The sequence below is a fragment of the Muntiacus reevesi genome, chromosome 15 (assembly GCF_963930625.1).
Source record: "Muntiacus reevesi chromosome 15, mMunRee1.1, whole genome shotgun sequence".
Classification (NCBI taxonomy): domain Eukaryota; kingdom Metazoa; phylum Chordata; class Mammalia; order Artiodactyla; family Cervidae; genus Muntiacus; species Muntiacus reevesi.
The window spans coordinates 4,390,884-4,415,328 of record NC_089263.1 but is presented as its reverse complement, the minus strand read 5'-3'; the positions used below and the strand labels follow the sequence as shown (position 1 = coordinate 4,415,328).

The 24,445-nt window shown below is 44.4% G+C and overlaps 1 protein-coding gene across 1 annotated transcript in view; it reads right to left on the bottom strand.

Annotated features, from left to right (window-relative positions):
- CHSY1 (chondroitin sulfate synthase 1) overlaps positions 1-18,034 on the bottom strand; it is a 94,327-nt gene extending 76,293 nt beyond the window's left edge. Inside the window, exons 1-2 of the mRNA XM_065906665.1 lie at positions 17,627-18,034; positions 1,456-1,951 (exon numbers count right to left, since the gene is read on the bottom strand). Of these exons, the coding sequence (XP_065762737.1) occupies positions 1,456-1,951; positions 17,627-17,949 (819 nt within the window). The 5' untranslated portion in view covers positions 17,950-18,034. The remainder of the gene's footprint in view (positions 1-1,455; positions 1,952-17,626) is intronic.
- Between the last annotated feature and the right edge of the window lie 6,411 nt (positions 18,035-24,445).

The window sequence follows — 24,445 nt, the reverse complement described above, 5'->3', positions numbered from 1 at the left end:
CGCCTGGAGAACCTCATGAAGAGGGGAGCCTGATGTGCTACTCTCCGTAGGGCCACAAAGAATCATACACGATGGAAGCAACTTAGCACGCACATGGCACATCTCAAAGGGAGGTCTATCCTCTCCATTTCTACCAAGAAAGCTAGCTCCTCAGAGTTCAGGGGCAGTATAAAGCATTCCAAAATACAGAGGGCATTACACATTTTAAGAATAATGAAACATGTTAAAGTTATAACTACTTAATTAAGGATGAGGGAAATGCAAGAATACCGTCAGCTGTATTTTGTTTAAAACTCCACGAAATTCCCAAATAGCTTTCCTGGCAGCAAAAATCCATGAAAACAGAATCCCCCCCAGATCCAAGGAGCAACAGCTGGTGGACGGGGATCAGGGGAAGAGACAGAGATCACAGGGTTCACTCAGATGGCATTCTGATTTAAAAGGCATCTTTTACAATTGGAAACAGTAGGAAGACTACTTCCTGTATACTTGCAAGTGTCCACTTCCCTAAAAGTTCAAACAAAAGAAACAGTATGATTAGGAGACATTTCAAAAGGAGTCCAGGGAAAAGACAAGTACAGGCAAGAACAGAACACCATTTCTTCACATAAGCACTTTAGAAAATTAACTGAAGACAGGCTAACAGTTTACATCTGAAGCTGCGTTTCTTTTTCTTGGGCAAAGGTCTAGCGATTCCCTCTGTGCCTCACAACTATCAGCATTTTATCCATCTAAACACAACACAACCTAAATAATTTTTTCCATTCTGACTAATATCACATCCTGCAACTGCAGGCAAGAGGTGAACATCTGCCAATAAACACAGAAAAATCAAAAGCTAACTCATATTCTCCAGAACTATTAAAAAGAAAACATCTCCAAGTAGGTTTCCTTCAAAATATTGCACTTATGTATCAATATAACTCTTAAACTGCCTATTCTGAAAGGAAAACTATATTGCAAACTTCCAGATCTTAGTAACTGTAAAAAAGTCAAGGTTTAAAATAAATGCAAACCCAAATACTGTCGGTTGTTTTACATCATTACTCATTTTGTGAATTCAAAACATGTAAGTCTCTAAACTGTGCAGGTCAGCATGACCAGATGAAAGGGGTCAGGCCTTTGGAAGAAAAAGGACACTCTCGCAAATCACATCTGCAGATCAGAAGTCAGACTAAATGAATCTTCGGGAAAATCATGAAAGTATCACTGTGACCTGTATTAACCCTTTTCATTGGGTCCCAAAAGCCATCATTAACTAAAATTTTAGGACCAAAGTACAGACGGTAAATTTAAAAGCTAAGAGAAAAGGTAATGAGAGAACTCAAAAGAACTAATGTAAAAATATATAATAACTTAGTACCAATTGTTAAGCATTAAGGAAACATTATCATAGTTTCCTATGACTGGTCCAGAACTAATGACAAAATCAACAGATTTTCTTCTTGTTCTTACCTCGTAAGACCAGACGCACTGCACGCCTGCAAACCTTCGGACACATCTTCCCACCTCGACGTCCTCGTGGGTTGTGTACATTTCCCGGAGGCACTTGCCGATGTGTGGGACCATTCTCCGGAGAACCTCCCGGCTCATGATCACACCAGGCCCCCCCATACAGAAGTTCTCGCCAGGTTCCAGAGCAAGCTTTCCCATTTCTTCCGTGGTGCCCAGTCCCGTCTGCCCAAGAAAGAGGGGTTCACTACTATTCAAACTCCTCAGAAAACTCTCCAGACGGTCTCCTTTGATGTAAACATCATCATCTGCTCTCATAAACCATTCGTATTTGTCCAAGTAGTGGTCATGCATGTACTTGAGCATCATAAAAGACTTCTTCTGGGGTGGGTAGGAGTCATCCACGCCCCGTAGTGGCACTACTGGAATTGAGATCGATGTGTCTGAACCCTCACTAGAGAAGAATTCAACTTTCCCAGGAATTGTCTTGGACCACGTCCTGGAATTAAAATAAACATCAGTGAGAGAACAGTTTATTCCAAGCTTCCCATTTCTATAAATTCCCATATTGACTCATGTTGAATCACTGTACATTCAAAAGGATGATAAAAAGCTACTTGATATGCTTCTCCTTAACAGAAGCCCACACTACCGGGTATTGCAAAGTTCTAACTTGTTTTCAAAGGAATCCCAATAAAAAAGAATGATGAATATTAAAATATTTCCCAGATAACTATGTTTTGGCTAAGGCTGAAAAATTGCCAGGGCACCAAGTCTAGATATTTAGGTTAATTTTCTGATACTACCAACTCCCTACCTATAAAACGGTCTGCTCTATAAAACAAAAGATTAAAAAATAAAATTGTTCATTCAACACATTTTCTTGGAACGCTCATCAAGTGCCTAGTATGCGCTAGGCCACAGGGATGCAGTGGTGAGCAAAACACAGACCCTCCAGCTCAAGTGCAGTCAACAAGAGGGCAGAGATACACCTCTCTCCAAGAGAAAGGATGCGAACTAGAGCGGAAGAGGGACTGCTTCCTGAGGCGGGGGATTTCAAGGGGGAGAAGCAGACCCAGAGCCCAGGGGCAGTCTCGGAGGGAGCAAGGGAAAACTGCAGGGCCTCATGGCCCCCCAGCGACGGGGCCTTTATGCTTTAAAACATCAGGAAGACACGGGAATCAAGGTGAAGGGCCCTGAGTTCTGGAACATAAGCATATCGTAGGAAACTGCTCATCCCACTGTCAAAGGACACATTAGGGGTCAATTAAGAGAAAACAGTGACAAATTCTGCTGCCAAACAACAGATTTAAGGCCATCAGATTACATTTTTCCTTATGCTTTCTTATGCTATGTATTAAGAGTTGAAGTAGTCTAGCTACAAAAATACATTTATATACAAACGACTTTTAGAAAAAACATATCACAGATAATAAATGAAACCGTACATTTAGCCTTAATACAGTCAAAAAGCATAGTTTCCAAATGATGTTCTTTCCAATATAGTCTTATTGTATGTAACTGTTACAACTGTATTTATTATAGTGAAAAGAGGCTGAAGGATCAATGAAAAACATGTATGTTCTCTGTAGACTCAGACGATGGTTAGCATTTTTAGCAATATAATATTTTAAAATTAGCATATGTACATTGACTTTTAAACATAATGATACTGCACACCTAAAAGACCACAGTTTAGCATAAATATAAATTTTATATGCAGTGGGAAGTCAAAACAACTGTGTGAGTTGCATTCTTGTGATACTTGTTTTCCTGCAGCAGCTACGAATTTCCAGTGTAACTATGAGATATGCCTATATTGCCAGTTGTAATCACATAATGCCAGCAACTGTAAAATGATCTTCACTTCAGAGATGCTAAAATGCGAAAACAACGCACATCTTAGAATGTATATAGTATAGTAGTTGTAATGAGTGCTAAGTCGCTTCAGCTGTGTCCAACTCTTTTCCACCCTATGGACTGTAGCCCACCAGGCTCCTGTCCATTGGACTCTCCAGGAAAGAATACTGGAGTGGGCTGTCTTTCCAACCCAGGAAAGAATACTGGAGTGGGTGTCTTTCCAACCCAGGGATCGAACTTGCACCTCTTCTGTCTCCTGCACTGGTGTGTTCTTTGCCACTAGCGCCACCTGATAATATTTTTCCCTTAATGCCTATGGATTTAAAATGGACCTATAGGTCTTATGCCATTTACAGAATCCTTAACAAAGAATTTGGCATAAATGAAACCTGACTGGACTACAGAAAATATACCGGGTTACTACATTTTTACAAATGACATGCTCCTGAAAAGAAGTATGCACACATAGCAGGAATGAGGCAATTAAAGAGAAATCAACCCTCCCGTAAAGAGAAAGTCCATTTTAAAATGGGAATGAGCCCCAACCTACACAAAATATGGTAACTTATATATCAGTCCCTGGCATGTAATAGTGTTCAGTAAATACTGCTCACCCGTGTGAAGTGACTGAAAGATACCTTTGTACATGCGTGGGCATGCGAAAGGGAAGAAACCATTTGTTTCTTATCTTTGAAAAATTTCCAAGAGGGTCACATTAATATTCCTATGTGCACAAAGAAACCAATTTTATCAAAACACAACCAGAATACAATTATTAAGAGGTAAAATCCACAGGCATACTTGAGTTGAAATATACTACCATTCATGCTACTTCTGAAATGCAATTTAAAGCTAAATAGTCTGTTGTATCTCACAACTGATTTTAAAAGGGTAATGAATAAAATCAATTTAGCTTTAGCTTCCATCCAACTGCTTCTGTGATTAACAACACAGACCAAGTTCAAAGTAATACTAAAGTAGTCAATCCCAGAAGCCATTAAAATACTAAAGCATCATGGGATTATCTGGAATACAGGGGCTCTAAGACAACATCTACCTTCAGAGGAAAAACCTGCTCTCAAGACACAATACAGTGTGTGATGGCTAAAAGCATGGACTCAGGAATCAGGCTGTTGGGGTGAGAATCCTGCCTTCACTTTGGGCAAAATATTCTGTGCCTATGTGAACTGGGGATAATAAAAAATATCTGCTTTATAGGGTTAGAGTGAGAGGAAAGTGGATTCTTATATTTAAAAACACCAGCCTGGCACGAGATAAGCAAGTACACAGGTGTGACTCATTAGGGAAGACAAGCGTTTGCAAATAAAATAAGGTACTGAAATAAAAATGAGAGAGATAGGAAACTGCGGGCTGAAGAACAGTCAGTCTCAAGATGACACACCAAAGTGAAAGCACGGAGATAAATGCTGCTTCTCTTATTTCTGGCCGAAAACCTGACGCTTAAGCTATATGACAAGTTCTATCATATTATGAACCTCAAGACAACATCAGGGTGCAAGTATAAAAAGACTTTAAAAGTGCTCTCACTTAAAACACCGGAATCCCTCATACTAAACTGAGGATAAAAACCCATTTGGTCTGGCTCTGCTTCCCAAGGCTGCCCCAAAGAAAATGCAGCGATGGGAGCACTAGCAGTACACCCGTCAGTGAGGGGATTAATACTTGAACTGTAACCTGAAATGGCATTAATTTGTCCAGGAAGAGCAAGTAACTAATTTTAAAAAACAGACAATCTAACTTCAAACCATCTTTGAAAGCCTCTCTGCAGTATTAAGGTAACGCCAGCCATTATTATCTTTTCCTCAGGTAACCCAAGGAAAAATCTCATGCTGCCCTTTTGCTTAGATGGCTGGTGATTTGAGAGAAATCTCTCAATATGGAGTCATTGTAAATCCTCTAATCTCGATAAATTACAATCTTTAAACTTAGGATACCTTTAGCTTAACTAGCTCCATAAAGCTAAAGAGTTCTGAAACACAAATCACGATTCACCACCCTGGGGGAACCAAGGTGAGGGCATTGATAATTCCAAAGAAATGAAGTAAATGCTACTGAAGAAGCACACTGCCCTCCCCTTTCTGAGACGGAAACAGGTTAGCATCCTTAATTTTCACAAGCAAACGTCAACTTTGCCATCAACACACATGTAACTGGGGGGAAAGAGCTCTCACTTAATTGAAACCACTCAACATTTGAATGGGTCCCTGCCAGAAAGCTCACTTTTCAATAAGCTGATAACCAACTCTTGCTAAAGCAGACAAGATAATTGAAATCTGCGAATGCCAAGCCAATAATCTTCCTTTCCTCCAGGCTTCCAAACCCTGCCCCTATACCAAGTTAAGTCACAGTGAAGTCACGCAGCTGGACAATATTAGCTTCGCTGAGGAATGCCTTTGCTGAACTGGAATTTAATAACAGTTTCCATCTCTATTTACGTCACTTTAAGAAAAACTACATGAAATACATTTCTGTACAAAACCACATCTACAGCATGCGTACCATCCTGGGTACACATTCATGTAGGTAAATTTTAAAAGCAAGCAATAGAATACTCATGATACGGATTAATAGGGGAACAAAAGTTACACACCCTAAGTAAAATAATGTACAACTCTACCCCAAAGTGTTTACTATAGTTATTTTTGGATAGAGGATCAGAAAGGGATTTACTTTTCTTCATGTTTTCTACAACAAATACAGTTACAGGAAAAAAAAAAATTTAAGTCTTAGGGAAAGCTTCAAACTAAAAAGCATTCAAAGAAATAGAACTTGACAAGAGATAATTTTACTCGTGTAACACTTTTTACTCTACTCACCAGGAAAAAAAACGAAGAGAAAAAATGGAGTAAGATTGAGTGCTTTTTTTTCACATTTTCTAAGCTTTTTCAGTTTTATAAATAAGGGGAGATTTTCTGTGAGTTGCCCCGAATCACTATTACATATGTGGTCTGATGGTTACAGTGTAAGTTTAAAAGGACTCATATGATTCAAATCACTTTGCAATTTCTAGTCAAGGAAGGAAGGGAGAATATAGTTTTCCCCTACGAACTGATAGGTTGGTTGGTTTGTTCAGTCACATCCGATTCTTTGTGACCCCACGGACTGCAGCATGCCAGGCTTCCCTGCCCTTCACTATCTCCTTGAGTTTATTCGAATTCATGTTCACTGAGTCAGTGATGCCATCCAACCATATCAACCTCTGTAGTCCCCTTCTCCTCCTTCCCTCAATCTTTCCTAGCATCAAAGTCTTCTCCAATGAGCTGGCTTTTTGCATTAGGTGGCCAAAGTATTGGAAGTTCAGCATCAGTCCTTCCAATGAATATTCAGGGTTGATTTCCTTTAGGATGGACTGGTGGAGCTCCTTTCAGTCCAAGGGACTCTCAAGTCTTCTCCAGCATCACAGTTCAAAAGCATCAGTTCTTCAGCACTCAGCCTTCTTTACAGTCCAACTCTCATATTCATACATGACTACTGGAAAAACCATAGCCTTGACTAGACGGACCTTTGTTGGCAAAGTGATGCTTCTGCTTTTTAACGCTGTTTGTCTAGCTGGTCATGGCTTGTCTTCCAAGGAGCAAGAGTCTTTTAATTTCATGGCTGCAATCACCATCTGCAGTGATTTTCGAGCCCCAAAAATAAAGTCTGTCACTGCTTCTATCGTTTCCTCATCTATTTGCCATGAAGTGATGGGACCAGATGCCATGATCTTAGTTTTTTGAATGTTGAGTTTTAAGCCAGCTTTTTCACTCTCCTCTTTCACTTTCATCAAGAGGCTCTTCAGTTCCTCTTCACTTTCTACCATAAGGGTGATGTCATCTGCATATCCGAGGTTAATGATATTTCTCCCGGCAATCTTGATTCCAGGTTGTGATTCATCTAGCTTGGCATTTCGCAAGATGTACTCTGCATATAAGTTAAATAAGCAGGGGGACAATATACAGCCTTGACAATATACAGCTTATACTCCTTTCTCAATTTTGAAGCAACTTGTTATTCCATGCCTGGTTCTAACTGTTGCTTCTTGATCTCCATACAGGTTTCACAGGAGGCAGGTAAGGTAATCTAATCAATGAAGCAGCAGTAGATGTTTTTCTGGAATTCCTTGCTTTTTCTATGATCCAACATATGTTGGAAATTTGATCTCTGGTTCCTCTGCCTTTACTAAATCCAGCTTGGACATCTGGAAGTTCTCAGTTCATATACGGCTGAAGCCTAGCTTAAAGGATTTTGGAGCATTACCTTGCTAGCACATGAAATACGCGCAACTGTGCAGTAGTTTGAACATTCTCTGGCATTGCCCTTCTTTGGAACTAGAATGAAAACTGGCCTTTTCCAGTCCTGTGGCCCCTGCTGAGTTTTGCAAATTTGCTGGCATACTGAGTATAGCACTTTAACGGCATCATCCTTCAGGATTTGAAATAGCTCAGCTGAAATTTCATCACCTCCACTAGTTTTTTGTTTGTAGTAATGCTTCCTAAGGCCCACGTGACTTTACACTCCAGGATGTTTGGCTCCTGTAATTATGTTTGTATAATTAAATGTACACATTTATATTCTTCCCTATTACAGAAAGGATTTAAGACAACTTAACCAAAATGCATACAAGATGAAAAGAATAATCAAGAAAATTAGGCAAAAGAAAAACAAAAGTAGGAAAGTTGGAGCAAGGCATGAAGGTGGCACCTGTAGCAGAGAGGACAAAATCAGGGTAGGGGCTGCCTGCCCACCTCAGTACCCGACCATGATTACCGAGTGAGCTCCAGGGGTGAGAGCCCAGTCGTCACACGTCCTCTACATCTGCTAACACGGCGCCAAATTTAGTTGTAAGCCTTCCAGCAGGCAACCAAGAGGAGTCACAGACTGTGCACCATTGCTCAGGGTGAAGTGAAATAGTGATTCTAGATACTAAGACCTCAAGGAAGTTTCTCCCCCGTGTCCACGGCAAAGAGATGGAGCCAAGGCATGGAGCGCCCTCACAGGAGGCTCAACGCGACGGAGCAGCGGTCTCAGCTCAACCTCCCGAAAAAGTGCATGAAGGACAGTTCTGGACTGCCAGGTAGAGCAGCCACGGGCCTGGGGAACTCGGAGGGCTTCCCAGGCAGGCTACCCAGTCAGCACTCAGCCTCTCCTGGAACAGAAGGCATGTCCCTGGCAGGACACCAGAAGCCTTATTCAGCCCACTACCTCCAGGAGCACTGCAGTCAGAGTACTCAGCCGCAGGTTCCCTCTTCTACGCGTGTGGTTTCCGGATACGTGGCTTCCTCTTTTTAAATGTTTAACTGCCTCGCTGCTATGACTGTATAACATGAGCAATCTCAAAATCTTTTTGGAAGCAGGTGGGGAAGTATATAACAGGGATCACAAAGGTTGGGAAAATTTTTTAAAGGAAAAATCAAATTAGACCACTTACCATTAATCCTGAAAACTTCACTTAAGCTAAAAGCAAACATTAATGAGCCCCCCCCCCCACACCTATAAAGCTGTTGGGAGGGTAGATGACAGCTTCCCACCTCAACAATGGCCTGGGCACAAGCCCAGGAGGCAGTACCAAGGTATTAAGAGCAATCTGCCCTTTGAGCCTAGATTCACAGCAAACGGCAGAAACACTTATCAACAGAGACCACAAATACGCCATCCATGAAACACGAGTGTTAATAGCAGAAGATAAATTCTGATCCTGTGGTCCACTTCCAAGCTTCAAGTCTTAGCTACTTTTAGAAAGCTATAAGTTTATATTTTGCTGCTTACACTTAAAAAGTGTAAACACAGAACTAATTCTTAACCATGCATGAACAAAATTAAGTTTAGAAATGCAATTTTAAGAAAAAAAAAAAAAATCAAGGTTGTTTGAAACCACCCTGAACCCACAGCCAACTCCTGCGAAGCCAGTCTTCTCCCTCTGCTGGAGTGCCCCCTGGCATCAAGCCTGCTTCACAGTCACCAACAACTCAACAGCAGTTACGGTGTGCAGGGCAGTGCGTGCTGAGCGCATCGGACACTCAACCTTATGACAACGCCACGAGATGTGGGAGGTACAGAGACCCACCTTTTACAGAGGAGGAGACTGACGCTCAGAGCCAGGTTAAGTGACTTGCCTGAGATCACAGAGCTAAAACTGTGGAAGCCAGGCCACCAGTGAGGTCTGACTCTAACACGTGCACTGGCCAGCCCATGGGCTTGTCCGTCTCACACCGCTATCCCTGGCCATCATTCACACGTCCCCCTCCTCCGCTGTTGTGTGTGTGTGCGCTCAGTCCCTCAGTTGTGCCCAACTCTCTGCGACCCCATGGACTGCAACCCGCCAGGCTCCTCTGTCCATGGGGATTCTCCAAGCAAGAATCCTGGAGTGGGTTGCCATGCCCTCCTCCAGGGGATCTTCCCCACCCAGGGATCGAACCCAGGTCTCCCGCATTGCAGGTGGGTTCTTTACCATCTGAGTCACCAGGGAAGCTCCAGCTGAGAAAACTTTAGTCGTCACAGACAAGGAAAGCAGCCTTACACCTGTTTCAGTCACCGCCTCCCATGTTGTCCGACTGCCTGGCTAAGACCTGCCCATCGAAGGATAGCTTCATAGCTCGGGCTGATTTCAAAGGCCAGAAGACTTCATTCAAAACTAACTTCCTGAAACTTTCATTCTGTCTTTAGGTCCCTCTGTCACTCCAAATCCTGCCCAATTATCTTCTGGTATTAGGTTACATCTAGGTTCAATTTACAAAGCAATCATTTTAATGGCATTAATAGCTAAATTTTCAATCATCCTCAGGCTTTGCAGGTCCAGAGTTGACATCAAATCAGAGCAGACCACCTCATTTTTAATCATCCACAGAAAAATTACTTAACTACAGAACAAATACAGTTCATGACACAATTAAGGTGAGATGAACAGTTTCACTACCTTGTTCTAAAGAGATTTATTTATTTTATCTTTTGGCTGTGATGGGTCTTTGTTGCTACACAGAGGCTTTCTCCAGCTGTGGCGAGCAGGGGACGCAGTTTCAGGGCACAGGCTTCTCACTGCCCGAGCTTCTACTGCGGGGCGTGGGCTCCAGGCTCACAGGCTCAGCCGTTGTGCCAAACGGGCTCAGCTGCTCCTCTGCATGGAGGGTCTTCCCAGAACAGGGATCAAACCGGCGTCCCCTGCATTGTAATGTGGACTCTTTACCACTGAACCACCAGCCAAGCCCCAGCTTCGCTCCTTTTACACTGTAACTGAGTTTCTCATTCCTCCAATTTCATCCAGAACCAGAAGCCAGAAAGACACTGACAGAAGATGGAGGCAGAGAATACTTACTATGAATACACAAAAGCCCTCACGGTAAAAACGCTGTCACCCGGCTCTCCTCAGTATCATCTGGAAGGGCACAGATACAGTAACTGATGAAAAGAATTACAGTAACACCACATACATGTGTTATCCCTACATTTGGGGGCAGGAATAATTGTCATTTACTGAAACAAGAATGGCCTTGACTTCAAACCCCAGGGAACCCAGGGCCAACACGCCCCTGTGCCCAGGAGTCCTGCAGGTATCTGCAATTAACACACACAAAACTGCATTCACATTTCCTCCCAAGAGCTGTCATCTCTCCGTTTTTTAAAAAACTGTAGTTATGTAGCTTTATTTTAAAATAAGTTCTCACTGCAGAAAAACTCAAAAATACAAAAAGTGCCAAGAATATGAAAAATCATTCAGCATCATGGTAAGTATATCTTTTATACTTTCTTTTCTTTTTTTTTTTTATACTTTCTTTTCTATATCACACAAAAAGAAACATTTCATTTGATTTTAAAAATGGTCTCATACTTGGCATACAATTACTTAAAGCCTACTCACATTTAGATATATTATGAACTTTTCTTCATTCCAATGAACATATTTCAGCCACACCATTTTTTACGATTAGAGAAGCAGATCACAAAATGGACAAACTAGAGAAATCAATTATGGTCCGTAGTTCCAAATGCAGGACACCAAAGGCTCTTGCAATTCTCACTTCATAGAATACATACCTGAGCACATGTTCAAATTCCTTTGGAAACATCTCTAGTGGAATTGCTATATCGCAGCTCCCAGTCCCAATGAATTGTTCTTTCTCATCATCCCTTCACTACCTCCTGCTAGTTCACATTTCCAGGAAGCTGTGTGTCTGCCCCAGAAACTCCAGCTCAGCCTTCAGGACTATGCAAGGGAAGAGGGGTGAGACTGTGAGTGAGGCCTTCCTCAATCCCCTTCATAGGTCAGTGCAGACCTCTCCCTTCTGCACCCACACAGTAACAAGTCCAGGCACCTCTCGAGCCCTGTCATTCAACAATATCATTTGCTTCCTTCCCTAGACAATTAATTCCACAAGAATGGAATTATTAATCTACTTTCAAAAACTGCAGCTTAACTAATGAATGGGGGAAAATGAAATTGCCAATGCAACAAAAACATAATCGTGTATATCTTCTATTGGCAACCACAACTATCCTTGGAATATTCTATTTGAAGACATCCAGATCTGGAACCATGATATAGAACATGGTTTTAACTCATTTAACTAAACTCATTTTCAGGACTGCAATTTTCACCAGTTTTCTTATACAGGTAATTTATAATGTGAAATGGGTTGTGCCCCGAAAAGTTCACTTACATGTTAATTATTTTGACTATAGAAGGCTTTCAGTAACTTTTTGCCAAACTGAATTCTGAGAGAGCAAGCACTGCTCTAAACTGTTTCAAGATAAACATGGTTTACAGCATTCAAGAAAGAAGGAACTCTGAGATCTGCTCACGTGAAAGTGAAGTCACTCAGTCGTGTCTGACTCTTTGTGATCCCAAGGACTGTACCCTACCAGGCTCCACTGTCCATGGGATTTTCCAGGCAAGAATACTGGAGTGGGTTGCCATTTCCTTCCCCAGGGGATCTTCCCAACCCAGGGATTGAACCCAGGTCTCCCGCATTGTAGGCAGACGCTTTTACCGTCTGAGCCCCCAGGGAAGTCCATGAGATCTGCTCTTGGAGACTGGTAAAGGGAACAGTTTGCCTTCACTTAAAACATTAGGAAGAGGCTACTAATTGATAAAACATCTTGCAATAAGATTCTTGTATCTAAAGCTACTGTTTCTCGAACTTTCTTCCCATAATTCCGTATAAACTAATGCTAATAATTAGAAACACCCTTTATCACTCCTGGGCCAAAGAAGGGAAACCATCCACCTCTCTATTCTGAGAAAAAGAACAAATCAGTTCCCCATCTTCAGCCCAGGGGAAGCAAGAGTCAAGATAAATAGATAGTGTTGTATTAGTTTAGTGTTCAGGGCATAAAAATAGACTGAAATCTAAATGCAATTAAAAAAAAAAATCAAACCATTAATTAAAAAAAAAAAATCCAAACAGCACCAAAATTCTCAGCAAGAACAGGTAAGTGTAGCCAAGTAATGCTTGAAACAGAAGAGTAACAAAGGGGACTTGTCTACCGGATATTAAAATATTATTCAATCTTCAATAATTTCAGTGGGTGGTACTGGAACAAGAACAGACAGAAAGATCAATGAAACAAAACAGGAAGTCCAAACACATACCCAAGAATCTTGAGTATGATGAAGATGGCATTTCAAACTAGTAGGGAAATGGGAGCTTATTTAACAGGTGGTGCTGAGACAATGTATCATTGGGGGTGAAAATGATGGTGAGATGATTTGTACCCCTTCTAAAATGAGAAAAATGTTTCTTTAAAAAAATCTTGGGACCTTACTGGTTGCCCACCAGTTAAGACCACACGCTTCCAATGCAGAGGGAGTAGCTGCAATCCCTGGTTGGGGAACTAAGATCCCACAAGCTGAGAAGCACAGTCAAAAAAAAAAAAACCTCTCCAGGGCAATAAACTCTCTGTGCTTCCTGAAAGGAAGAGACTGAACTACATGGACATCTAACTTCTGTATATCAAATGATGTAACTAAGAAAAATATGAAAAAAAAAATTGCGGTTAGTAACAGTAAGACATAATGAACCCAGCCAGAGGCTCCAATGAACTGTCACTAACCAGCACACTAAATTACTTTGGAAGAATCACAGACCCATTTTATTTTTTTTTTTATTTTATTTTTTTTTAAATATTATTTTATTAGTTGGAGGCCAATCACTTTACATTTCAGTGGGTTTTGTCATACATTGACACGAATCAGCCTTTATTTATTTATTTTTTTTCACAGACCCATTTTAAAGTGAAATTACCTAGAATACAAATATTTTGCAGATGAGTTAAAAAAAAAAATCTTACATATTGACTTGTAGAACACCACCCTATCCAGAACCAGAAGGGAATTTTACTTTAAGACAGCTTCAGAGTTCCAACACTGTAATCACTTCAGATATAAATCTTTTCTCAATTCCTTTTAAAATTCATTACATTTATAAAACTAAGGATACATCTACCCGCTCCTGTACAAAACCAGATCTCTGGTGACTTACCTCCTTCCCCCTAAATTCATTCCTCCTCTAGTTTTCCCCATCTCAATAAATGGCACCGCCACCCACCCTTTCTTTCAAGGCAAAATCCTAGAAATTATCCTGAATTTCTCTCTGCTTCATGGCCTCTGAGTCATTTTGTCAACATGTCTCCAACTCTGGCTCCTACATATATCTTGGGGCCATGCTCCTCTCTCCATCCCAACCATCTTCACCTAGACCACCTCCTACAGCTCCTTGCTCCCCCATAACCTATTCACACAATAGCATGAATTAACTTTTCAGAATATAATGCACATAATCCCTTTCTCATCTAAACCGTCCAAGTGAAAGTCGCTCAGTTGTGTCCGACTCTTTGGAACCCCTTGGACCATACAGTCTATGGAATTCTCCAGGCCAGAATACTGGAGTGGGTAGCCTTTCCCTCCTCCAGGGGATCTTCGCAACCCAGGGATTGAGCCCAGGTCTCCCGCATTGCAGGCGGCTTCTTTACCAGCTGAGCCGCAAGAGATGCCCAAGAACAGTGGAGTGGGTAGTCTAGCCCTTCTCCAGAGGATCTTCCCGACCTGGGAATCGAACCAGGGTCTCCTGCATTGCAGGCAGATTCCCTACCAACAGAGCTACCAGGGAAGCCCAAAACCTCCAAAGGCTTTCTAATTCACTTAGAGGGAAATTCCATGACACCAGACATGCATCTTCTTTCTTTTGTTGATCATCTTCAAGTTTCAAACTGATTCCTGTCTTATAATTTACCAGCTCTTCCCTCTGCCAAGCATGCTCATCAATGACATTCCCAGATCTCAGCAAACACCACATTCTCGGAGGTGTTCCCTAGACATCTAACGGAGAGAGGATATCACCTCACCCTGGCTTCACCCTGCTCTATTTGTTCCACAGTACCCATCACTAGCTGAAACCCTCTTTTTAAGTATCTGTCCCTCTTACTAGAACAGAAACTCCATGAGAACAAGTATCTTCACTTTGGGGTTCCCAAACATTCAGAGTCCAGACCCAAGGCACCATGCACGTATTTGTTGAACGAAGGGATGAAACCTAAGTGTATGGGATCATTTTGATGAACCAAGATCACTCCCGTAAACATAAGAACTCGATGCCTGTGAAGAAGCGCTACTGCTGGTCTGTCTGAAGGTCACACTGAGTTTTGCTTCGCCTGCTTTCAGCTATCGCTGCACTGCTAACATCTATTGGTGCTCCCTCTCCTCACTGGAAGCATACAGCAGAACTGAAAAGTCTGTAATGATGGTGCTCTCCCATCACTGAAGTGCACCAACTTTAGTGCAGACAAGTGTATCTCCTTGAATTTTTCAAAGGCTTTTTTAGCTCCTTTCTGAATCTAAGCTAGTAGTCCCTAAATCTGAATTCTGACATCGCCAACGTCCTAGCATAAAAGTACATCACAGTGCCATCTTTTAAAACATTGCCATCTCCTTCAACCTAGAAGCCGAACAAAAATTTTACTTTAATAAACAAAAACATTGACTTTTTCCCTAAGGTAAAGAATGTATTCACCTTTCAGCGGAAATGTAGAACTCAGTGCCAAACTAGAGTTCTACCCTGTGCTAGAAGATTCAAGCCAACTTTTATACTGTGTGAAATTTCCAGTTTAAGAGCTGAGTGTGGACTTTTGGCCCAGGCTGCAAAGCACAGCAAAGCCATAATTATAAGTTACATCCTATAACCTCCATCCCCATTTTGGCTTTCCCCAAAAGTTCCTTAAGGCTAAAATCGTCTTGTGTCATCTCCTGCAGCCAGGCTAATCACAATGTTGACAGGCTGAGAAGCGGAGGACCTTAACCAGAAAGGCAGATCCACCCCCAGGCTGCAACTAATGTGACTACTTAAGATCAGAGTGATACAAGAAAAAGTATGCAGGAAAGCTGACAGAAGGACTGAATAGAATATACCATTTCCTGGTAATGGTTTTATCAAAAAGGCAGAACTTCCACAAAGAAGGGCCAAAGGACAAATTATGTTTCTACTCTTCCCTAGCTGCCTTAAAGAAAATAAACAATGAGATAAAATCCTACATCCAAAAAAGATGAGGTAGGAGATTTGGAAAGGAGGCCAAGCATGGAGCCTCAAGCATGGGTTTTGGGGAAGATCATTTCCAAGTGCTAAATAGTATCCAGTTTGCAAACCATTTTCTGAGTATTGCTGGTGTTACCAGACCCCTTCTAGTTTGTGATTTTGTATCTACGAAAAAGTATTTGCTTGGGGGGCAGGGAGTTACACGTCCACTATTTGAACAAACCACTTTGGTAACTGTCCCAAACTTGTGATTTCAAAGAACTTGTCACCAAATTGGAGTCATACAGATTTACTTTAAAAACCATGCTGTGAACAATGTATACAGCTCATCCTCAATTTCTGATTATATATTCTTTTTTTTCAAAAATCAAATGCTTTTTTGATGTACACCTGAAACACAGTAAATCAACTATACTTCAGTGGGGGGAAAAAAAACAACAACCCACAAAACAACAAAAAGCACAACTCCACCTAATTCAACAGATCTGGGAGAAAACCATGATCTGCACGTTTGTTCCCAAGTCATGATCTTAGTCAAATTTATGCTACCTTTTCTAACCTTTTTAGGCACTCAGTCCCCTTCTGGCAGAACCTAGGTTATGGACTTAAACTAGATCCCAGTGGAAACACACAAGAATGGGGAATCAATGCACTGAAAAGGCAGACATTCTCTATTGCTCTTTCACCTTCCTTTTCAACCCTTTATTTCCTCCTTTAGAGGAACAGAGATCCAAAGATGCTTTTCTCCTCACAACATCTAATCCCTGAAAATTTAGACCAGGACTACAGTTAAAAGCTGAAATTATAAAGGTGATGGTTATAAAGTAAGAACCAACAACAACCAGCTTGGCCTCGCTCAGTAATGACTGCTCTAAGAGTCCATTCCCAGCAGACCTCTCAGGTTGGTTTGCTCTGTGGTTGGATGAATACCAAATCTTATCTGTAGGGTAAGCATTTCTGTACTTCACACATATAAGGTTTCCATTAAATCTCTTTACTGAATCTATTAATACATCCTTCTTCTACCTCAAATTCATTCCAATATCATCTCTCTTTCACTCTTCTAAAGATTACTTTGGCTAATCCCTTTGTTAATCCTGAACATGATTCCAGCCACTTTTCTGACTCATATGGCCAACTAGGACCCAGATACCAGATAACTCACACGTCACTAAATTGGGCTAGTTAACAACAAATCTAACATAAGCCAAGAATTGCTTTTCCCAAAGGTTCTCTTTCCAATTACAAAACAGTCTGGTGGGGTTGAGTGTGCAGCGTGTATCCCTTCCATTTACCAGAATGGTTCCAACAGTGAAAACTGCAAGTGGAAGGCCTCTAACCAAATTAATTTACACAGGCTCTAGTTCTGCAAGGCTAAGAGTGCAGGTTTCAGAGACTCAAATAATAACCCCCGCTGCCGCCACTATCACCAGTATTGTGCTGAGTTTTCCAAACACTCTTAGGAGTGTTTGGAAATGTTCAGTCGTGCTTCATTCAACAAAGGAAAGGACTTGGAGAAGAAAAGATGAAGTGCGGAGCTGAAAGTCCGCGAGAAGACTACATCCAGAGGGGCCAAGCTTGTCTGCTGGACCCCAAAGCCCCTGATTTTGAGCGCTGCGCTCACTATACAGCCCCTGAGCCCGCTGCCAACGCCGGGCACGCCCCACGGGGCACAGCGGCCCCACGGAAGCCCAGCGAGCACCGGGTCTGGGAAGCAGGCAAAGGCGCGCGCCGCCGGCGGGCCGCGGGGCAGCGCGCGCGGATGCAGGACGCCGCCCGAGAGGGGGGCTCACCTGAAGGCCGCCACCGCGCGGGTCTGCAGGTACTTCTGAGCGGTCATGACTCCCACGAAGAGAAAGTTCCTGTCGCGCGGGATGCCATCCTGGGCCTCGCCGTGGGGCCAGAGCCGCTGCCCGCGCGCATCCCCGCGCGCCCCGCCGGCCAGGGGCACCGCGGCCGCCTGGCCGGGCCGGCAAGCCTCGGGGCTGGCGCGGCGCCGCGGGCCCGCCCGCTTCAACTCGGAGGCGCGGGGCAGCACGAGCCGCGAGGCCAGCACGAAACCCAGCACCAGACCGAGCAGCACGCTGAGCCAGGCGCGCCGGCCGCGCACGGCCATGCCCGCGCCGCTCCGCCCGCCGGGCCGCCGCCGCCGCCGCCGCCGCCGCCCCGCGCGCCCTCAGCCCGCCCGCCGAGGCCAGCCCGCCCTACACGGCCCCGCCCGGGCAGCGCCGCGGCTGCGGCGGGCCCGCCGTGCCCATCGCGGAGCGCGGGCCGCCCGCAGGCCCCGCGCCGGCGCTCGGTCCCGCTCGCGCGCCCCCGCCTTCAGGGGCGCAGCATGCCCGGCGCGCGCCGGCCGCGGCCCCCCGCCCGCGCCCCGCGCCCCGCGCCCCCCGGCCGGCTCGGCTCCCCGCGCGGCGCCCCCCGGGCGCTCAGCTCCGCTGGCGCTGCGCGCGGCGCGCTGCTGTCCCTGGCCGGCGCCGGCGCGGCCGCTGCTCATCGTCCGGCTCCGCGCGCTATCGCCGCGGGGGCGCCGCACGTCACGCACGGCGCGCAGGGGGCGGTGCGCTCTGGCCCCGCTCGGGACCCGTCCGCGCCGCGCGATTGGCGCAGCAGTGAATGGGGGGCGGTTCACGTGGCGAAAGTTTGCCCTAAAAAGAAAGCCCACCTCGGAGCCCCGCCCACGCGGTCTGCGGCGGCCCGGGGCGGAGGGGGCGTGGGCCGGGCTCGGCGCCGCCTGGGGCCCGGAGCTAGGCGCCCGGCCGCCCGTTACCCGCCCGGCGGCCCGCCCCGCCAGCCCGCGCTGGGCATCCCTGCCGAGGCGCGCGGTGCTGGCTCGAGGCCGTCCCGCCCGGCCTCCGGCTGCCGCGAGATGCTGCGCCAGCGTGGATCTTAGCAGGGATTTCTAAGAAGGGGCTTCTTGGTCCTCGAACACTGCACTCGTGGAGGACGAGCCGCACGTTCCTCCTGCACACACTGTCCTCAGACACACCCGCCTCCCCACGCCCAGCCCTCCAGCCGGGCGGACCTCTCCGGCCACCTTCCCTGCGTCCTGCCGATTCACACTGTATCTTTGTTCCCGCAGCTCTGTGGGTACGAGCGAGCATGTATAGCATAAACAGCTCAGGAGCCGTTTGAAACGTGCATGACTGCAGAATGAACCGTGAATTCAGCTACCTTGTTCTCTGCTGCTAGTTTCTAAGCTAAAAAAAGAAAGAAGAAAAAAAAAAGCTATACTCAGTGTCCAGCCTTCTAACACTGGCAGCATTTAAAGGATGTTGAAGAAATGGTAGACGATGTTAATACGCTTTTATTTACATTCTATGTGGAAACTCATCAGTTAGTGTCTCTAATCTGAGTCTGTTGTTTTTTTTTTAAACATAATCCATCCATAAAAGTGCCGTGGATTTCTAAAGACAGTTTTTGAGAACCGGTTTCTCTATGATGGATTTTGAATTTTATGCACTTCTTAAAACAGCTAAGGTAACAAAAGCTGATGAAATGACCACACAACAAATATTTGTGTAAACGGTATTATTATTTAGTCACCAGTGTGTTGGTTTTTTTTTTTTTTAATGAAACTCCCAGTCAGCACAGTAGTTCCCTCAGCCTGACAGGGACCTTCAGGCCTTCATTTAAACAAATGAACCCAAGAATTAGGGATAGAAAATAAGCAAGCTTGGGTAAACCTTGGATCTTTCTTCATTGCTAAGATGACCAAATGATGAAATATTACACAATTTAAAGTGCCATCTTACAGGAGAGATATCATCTCTGCAGTTAAATAGTGGTCACTCTTGGTATTCTTTGGATATCAGTACTTTCTTTGGCACTTGTGATTTATGCCAGATATAGTTCATTACCCACCTTCCCACAGGCTCCCTGGGTAGGTGATCCATATCTAAAAATAAAATACTCATTATACAGTGAGCACAGGATTCCAATAGTGGTCTTGAGAAAAATGCAGAACTCATAATCATGAATCACAGACTCAAAAATCAGTCAAAGGGCTTTCCAGTAAGACCATAAGCCGCAAATGCCAAGTTCCCCCAAATTCAGCAACAGCCTCATAATTCACAATGATGTCCATAAAGCACAAATCTAGCTAGGTGCAGATGTTCAATTTTTTGACATAGTGATTTCAGTATTTTCTGACTTACTTTAAACTTCTCTGTTTCCTCATCTAGACTAAAATCTGATTTAAAAGCACGTAAGTGGTGTGTTCAGTCACTCAGTCATGACGTTCAACTCTTTGTGACCCTGTGGACTGCAGCACGCCAGGCTTCCCTGTCCTTCACTAGCTCCTGGAGCTTGCTCAGACTCATATCCATTGAGTTAATGATGCCATCCAACCACCTCGTCCTCTACCATCCCCTTCTCCTCCTACCTTCAAATTTTCCCAGCATCAGGATCTTTTCCAATGAGTTGGCTCTTCACATCCATAAAAGTGCTGCAGATTTCTTAAGACAGGTTTTGAGACCCAACTTCTCAAGAGTCTTCTTCCCCAGCACCACAATTCAAAAGTATCAATTCTTCGGTGCTCAGCTGTCTTTATGGTTCAATTCTAACATCCATATGTGACTATCGAAAAAACCATAGCTTTGACTGAACAGACCTTTGTTGGCAAAGTGATGTCTCTGCTTTGTTATACACCGTCAAAGTTCATCATAGCTTTTCTTCCAAGGAGCAAGCATCTTTTAATTTCATGGCTCCAGTCAATCTCCGCAGTGATTTTGGAGCCCAAGAAAATAGTCTGTCACTGTTTCCATTTTTTCCTCATCTGTTTGCCATGAAGTGATGGGACTGGATGCTGTGATCTTAGTTTTTTAAATTATGTTTTGTCCTCCTCCATTTCCTGGCTCCTAAGTCCCCATCAGTTCCTAGGTCAGCAGCCTTAGCTGCACATCTGTAGACTCAATGGGAGTGCGTGTTTCTGAAAGTAGAGAGAATAACCTGTTTTCCATAAAGATTGGGCCTGAAGGTTTACACACCTGGGAAAAGGGAAATGCTACACAGGTCGAGTCCTCTGGACAAGCTGGGGGTGATGCTAGGCTAGAAGCAAGCAGGAGAAGACTAGGGAGGGCGGGGTCGTGAAGGTGTCGGCCAGGGTCTCCAAGAGCCTGCACGTTGGGGTTGGGGCAGCTTCCTGGGGAAGTGAAGAGGAAGCTCCTGTGCAGCTGGTCTGGCTAAGGCAGTTCTGGGGAGGGACCCAGGAGTGAGGAGGCAAGGGCTTCCTCAGAGGTCTGCATCAAGAGGCAGAACTCTCCTGTGTGGGAGGATTTCACAGCTGGAGGCAAGTGCCCAGAACCAAGGACTTCAGGAACAGCCAGAGGCCCCAAGAGCCAGACAAATAAGCCCAGCACGGAGGTCTATCCAGAGACTGCCCCACCGCAGACGCAGCTGACCAGCACGGAGGTCCATCCAGAGACTGGCCCCACCGCAGACGCACCTGACCAGCACGGAGGTCCATCCAGAGACTGGCCCCACCGCAGACGCACCTGACCAGCACGGAGGTCCATCCAGAGACTGGCCCCACTGCAGACGCAGCTGACACCAGCAGGGACCTGGGGCAGGGCGCGCCTCTTGAGACCCCTGCCCTGCACACACATGGCCTCGCCCTGGAACTCCCTCAAGGCCAGGGCAGGTCCTCACTCCCCGTGTCTTCTATTCCTTTATTTATTTGCAAAGGTGAGGAAGTCGGTTCAGGTTCATCAGATTTCCTAGGCGTTTCACCTCAGGAAACTGAGGAAAAAAACGTTCCTCCTAGGAGCTGTTCTAGGAGCCCTCTCTGTTAAGTTGAAGTCATTAACCGTCCTTCTCATTTAAAAAAGAAATGGTGTTAACCATAATCAGATAGAGGTATTCAGTGATGAAAACTCCTAAAGGCACACCCCACCCATGAGGCGGCCTGGGCTGAATCAGGGCCTCCAGTCAAGTGTGGGGCCTCGGTTTCCTTCTGCACGGAGGGCACCCCCTGGACCAGCATCTGCAAACCCCTCAGGGTCTTCGTTTCCTTGCGAGCCTTTCCACTAGTTCATGTTAGAAGTTTCTCCTCAGTGATTCTAGACAGATGATGAAAAATTTGTTCAAAAGTGCCACATCATCCAACTTCCTTTCTGTTTTCATCAGTGTGATTCATCTCTACCTACATTACTGAATACTTTCTCACAAATTGCAACACTGTTCCCACACATGTTACATTTTTTTCCTGTTCCTAATATATTGAATGCCTGTTACAGGTATAATATTTCATATAATTTGTAGCAATTTCTTGGAAACCCTTGGTAAATACCTCAATTGTTTGTTGGCAGCAAGCCTTGAACAACTGACAGAGTTCCCTGTAAGGGCTTCTTTAAAGACACAGCTACTAGACTCCTGCCTCAAACAGGGGGCAATGCAAAAAGTGGTCATAATTTTTAAAACCTTTAGAAATGCCTCTTTTAAGAAACAGCAAATGCAGAGGAGGGAGTTATAATCTGTGCTTTCATAAGGCTCTGTTCATGGCCTGCAAAGAAGAAAATCTATAATGACCATTTTACTAATATTACCACTTAACCTCTCTTAACCCAATAAAACTTTGCTTTATTATTAATGCTGCTATTAAACTGACATTTAAGGTCCTCATTAGCTAATGAATTTTGCTCCCTGTTTCCCTTGTATTTGCAGCATTTCCAGCCAGATGCAGGAAAGGGCAAGTGATATGCCTTGTGTTCTGGCTCCCACACACTAGTGGTTGCGATGCTGGTTGTGCTGGAATGTACCTTACACTTCCCTGTTCTGCTTATCAGCTCTGTCTGTTCCTCTGTCAGACCCTGAGTCAGTGTGTGTGTCTCACACAAGTGCAAGTGTTTGTGTATATAGGAGAGAGAGACAAGGAACTGAGCACCCCTCTGTGTGCTGTCCGGATGGGATGTAATCTTACTAACTAGAAAACGTTGGCAGCCGCCAGCACCAGGAAACTGCCTGAGTGTTCTCAGGGAGATAACTTCACTGTAGAGGCTGGCGACAGTTTGCTCCTAGTCTAAGACTTAATCCTTGTGGAGCAGAGCCGTTTGCCTTTCCCATTCATTGCAAGTAATGCCATTAATCTTTAAAGCCGTGCTGGAGTTTTCACAGCTGGAGAGTTTGCACAGACAAAGCTTCCATTTCTCAAGAGGGAAGGAGAACCTCCCCACCCCCAGACACTGGTCAGCTGGTCTGCCGTCTTGCCACCTGAGGCTGCACACAGTGGTGGTCAGGCCTGGGAGTCTCGTGGAAATGTTCCAGATGTGCAACTCAAACTCTCTTTGCTTTACTCGAGGCCTAAAGAAGCATAAAATTGCCTGGGGGTCGGGGTGGGGGGTGGTGGAATTCAGGCTGCAGAAGAAGGTTTAAGCTTCAAACTGAGGCAGCAGAAATTCAGATCCACAAACACAGAAAGGGCAATGAAAGGATTAGAAAACTGTAATACCATGAAACTCGATAAATGACCTCACTGCATTGCTCATTTATTTGTACACCTTGTTGTCATGCTATCATGCTCTGCTCAGGCTAGGGTCATAAAGACTTCTATCACCCAGTGATGGGTGATAAGATTGTTATCAATCATGGTGGTAAGGCCTCTGCCAGAGTTTAAAATAAACACAGTGGGATGAGATATTCTGCTGGGGAATCTGGAGAAAGAGGCTCTGAAACCAGCTGGGAGAGCCAAGTCCTGCAACCCGTTTGGACGGCAATTTCATCACAGTGGCAAATTACTAATGAATTTACTTTTGACTCAGCACCCTCACTTCTGTGAATTTTTCCTCTAGTCATACCAGTACAGAATGACACTTGTACTGGATTATTCTCTGTCATCTGTGTGTGATAATAAACGATTAGACCTGTGTCCATTTAGAGGGGATTGAGGAAGTAAACCACACTGTACCCATCAGAGAATGAGATATTCTGCAGATGTAAAACAGGGCGATGAAACCCTCAACCTTCTTAGGTGAGAGACTGCCATTCCATCAGGACAAAAAGCAGAGAGAATAAGAATTTTGCTTGTGTCTTTACAACAAAACACTAGAAGAATACACAAGAAATAAAAATGAAACCTGGGGTGGGTGGTGGGGCTGGTTGAAAGGAGAGACATAAGTCAGGAGTTCCCAATGGATACTTTTAAATATCCTTCTGATTTTTTAGTGTGTGACTGTATTATCTATCCACCTCTCCAAAAAGAGTACCCATTTCCTACAAGGTGAAGCCCTAAAATGCTATTCACAGAGCATTGACCATTAAGACCACAGATTCTCCCTGATGACGTGTTTGCTTCAGCTGCTCTAGTTTAATAGACGGGAAAACTGGAGCCAGTTGGCCGCACGGTGAGAGCTGCCCCCAAACCAGCCTGCCTTCTGGGCCGGAATGCCTCAGACTATAAACAAGTATCCCCCAAATATCTTCTTTCAAGCTTTGTCTCTTGCCCCTTAGGAACTGGTTAAAATGAAGTCTAATTTATGAGGTCTAATTACTTTTACTTTCCAGTTTCCTTAGCATATCATTTTAAGTGTTCTTCCAGCTGTGGAAATACTAAGAGCCTTCTCAAACCATCAAAATGGACTTGCCTGTACTCATTTCAGAATCTCTTTCTCCATTTG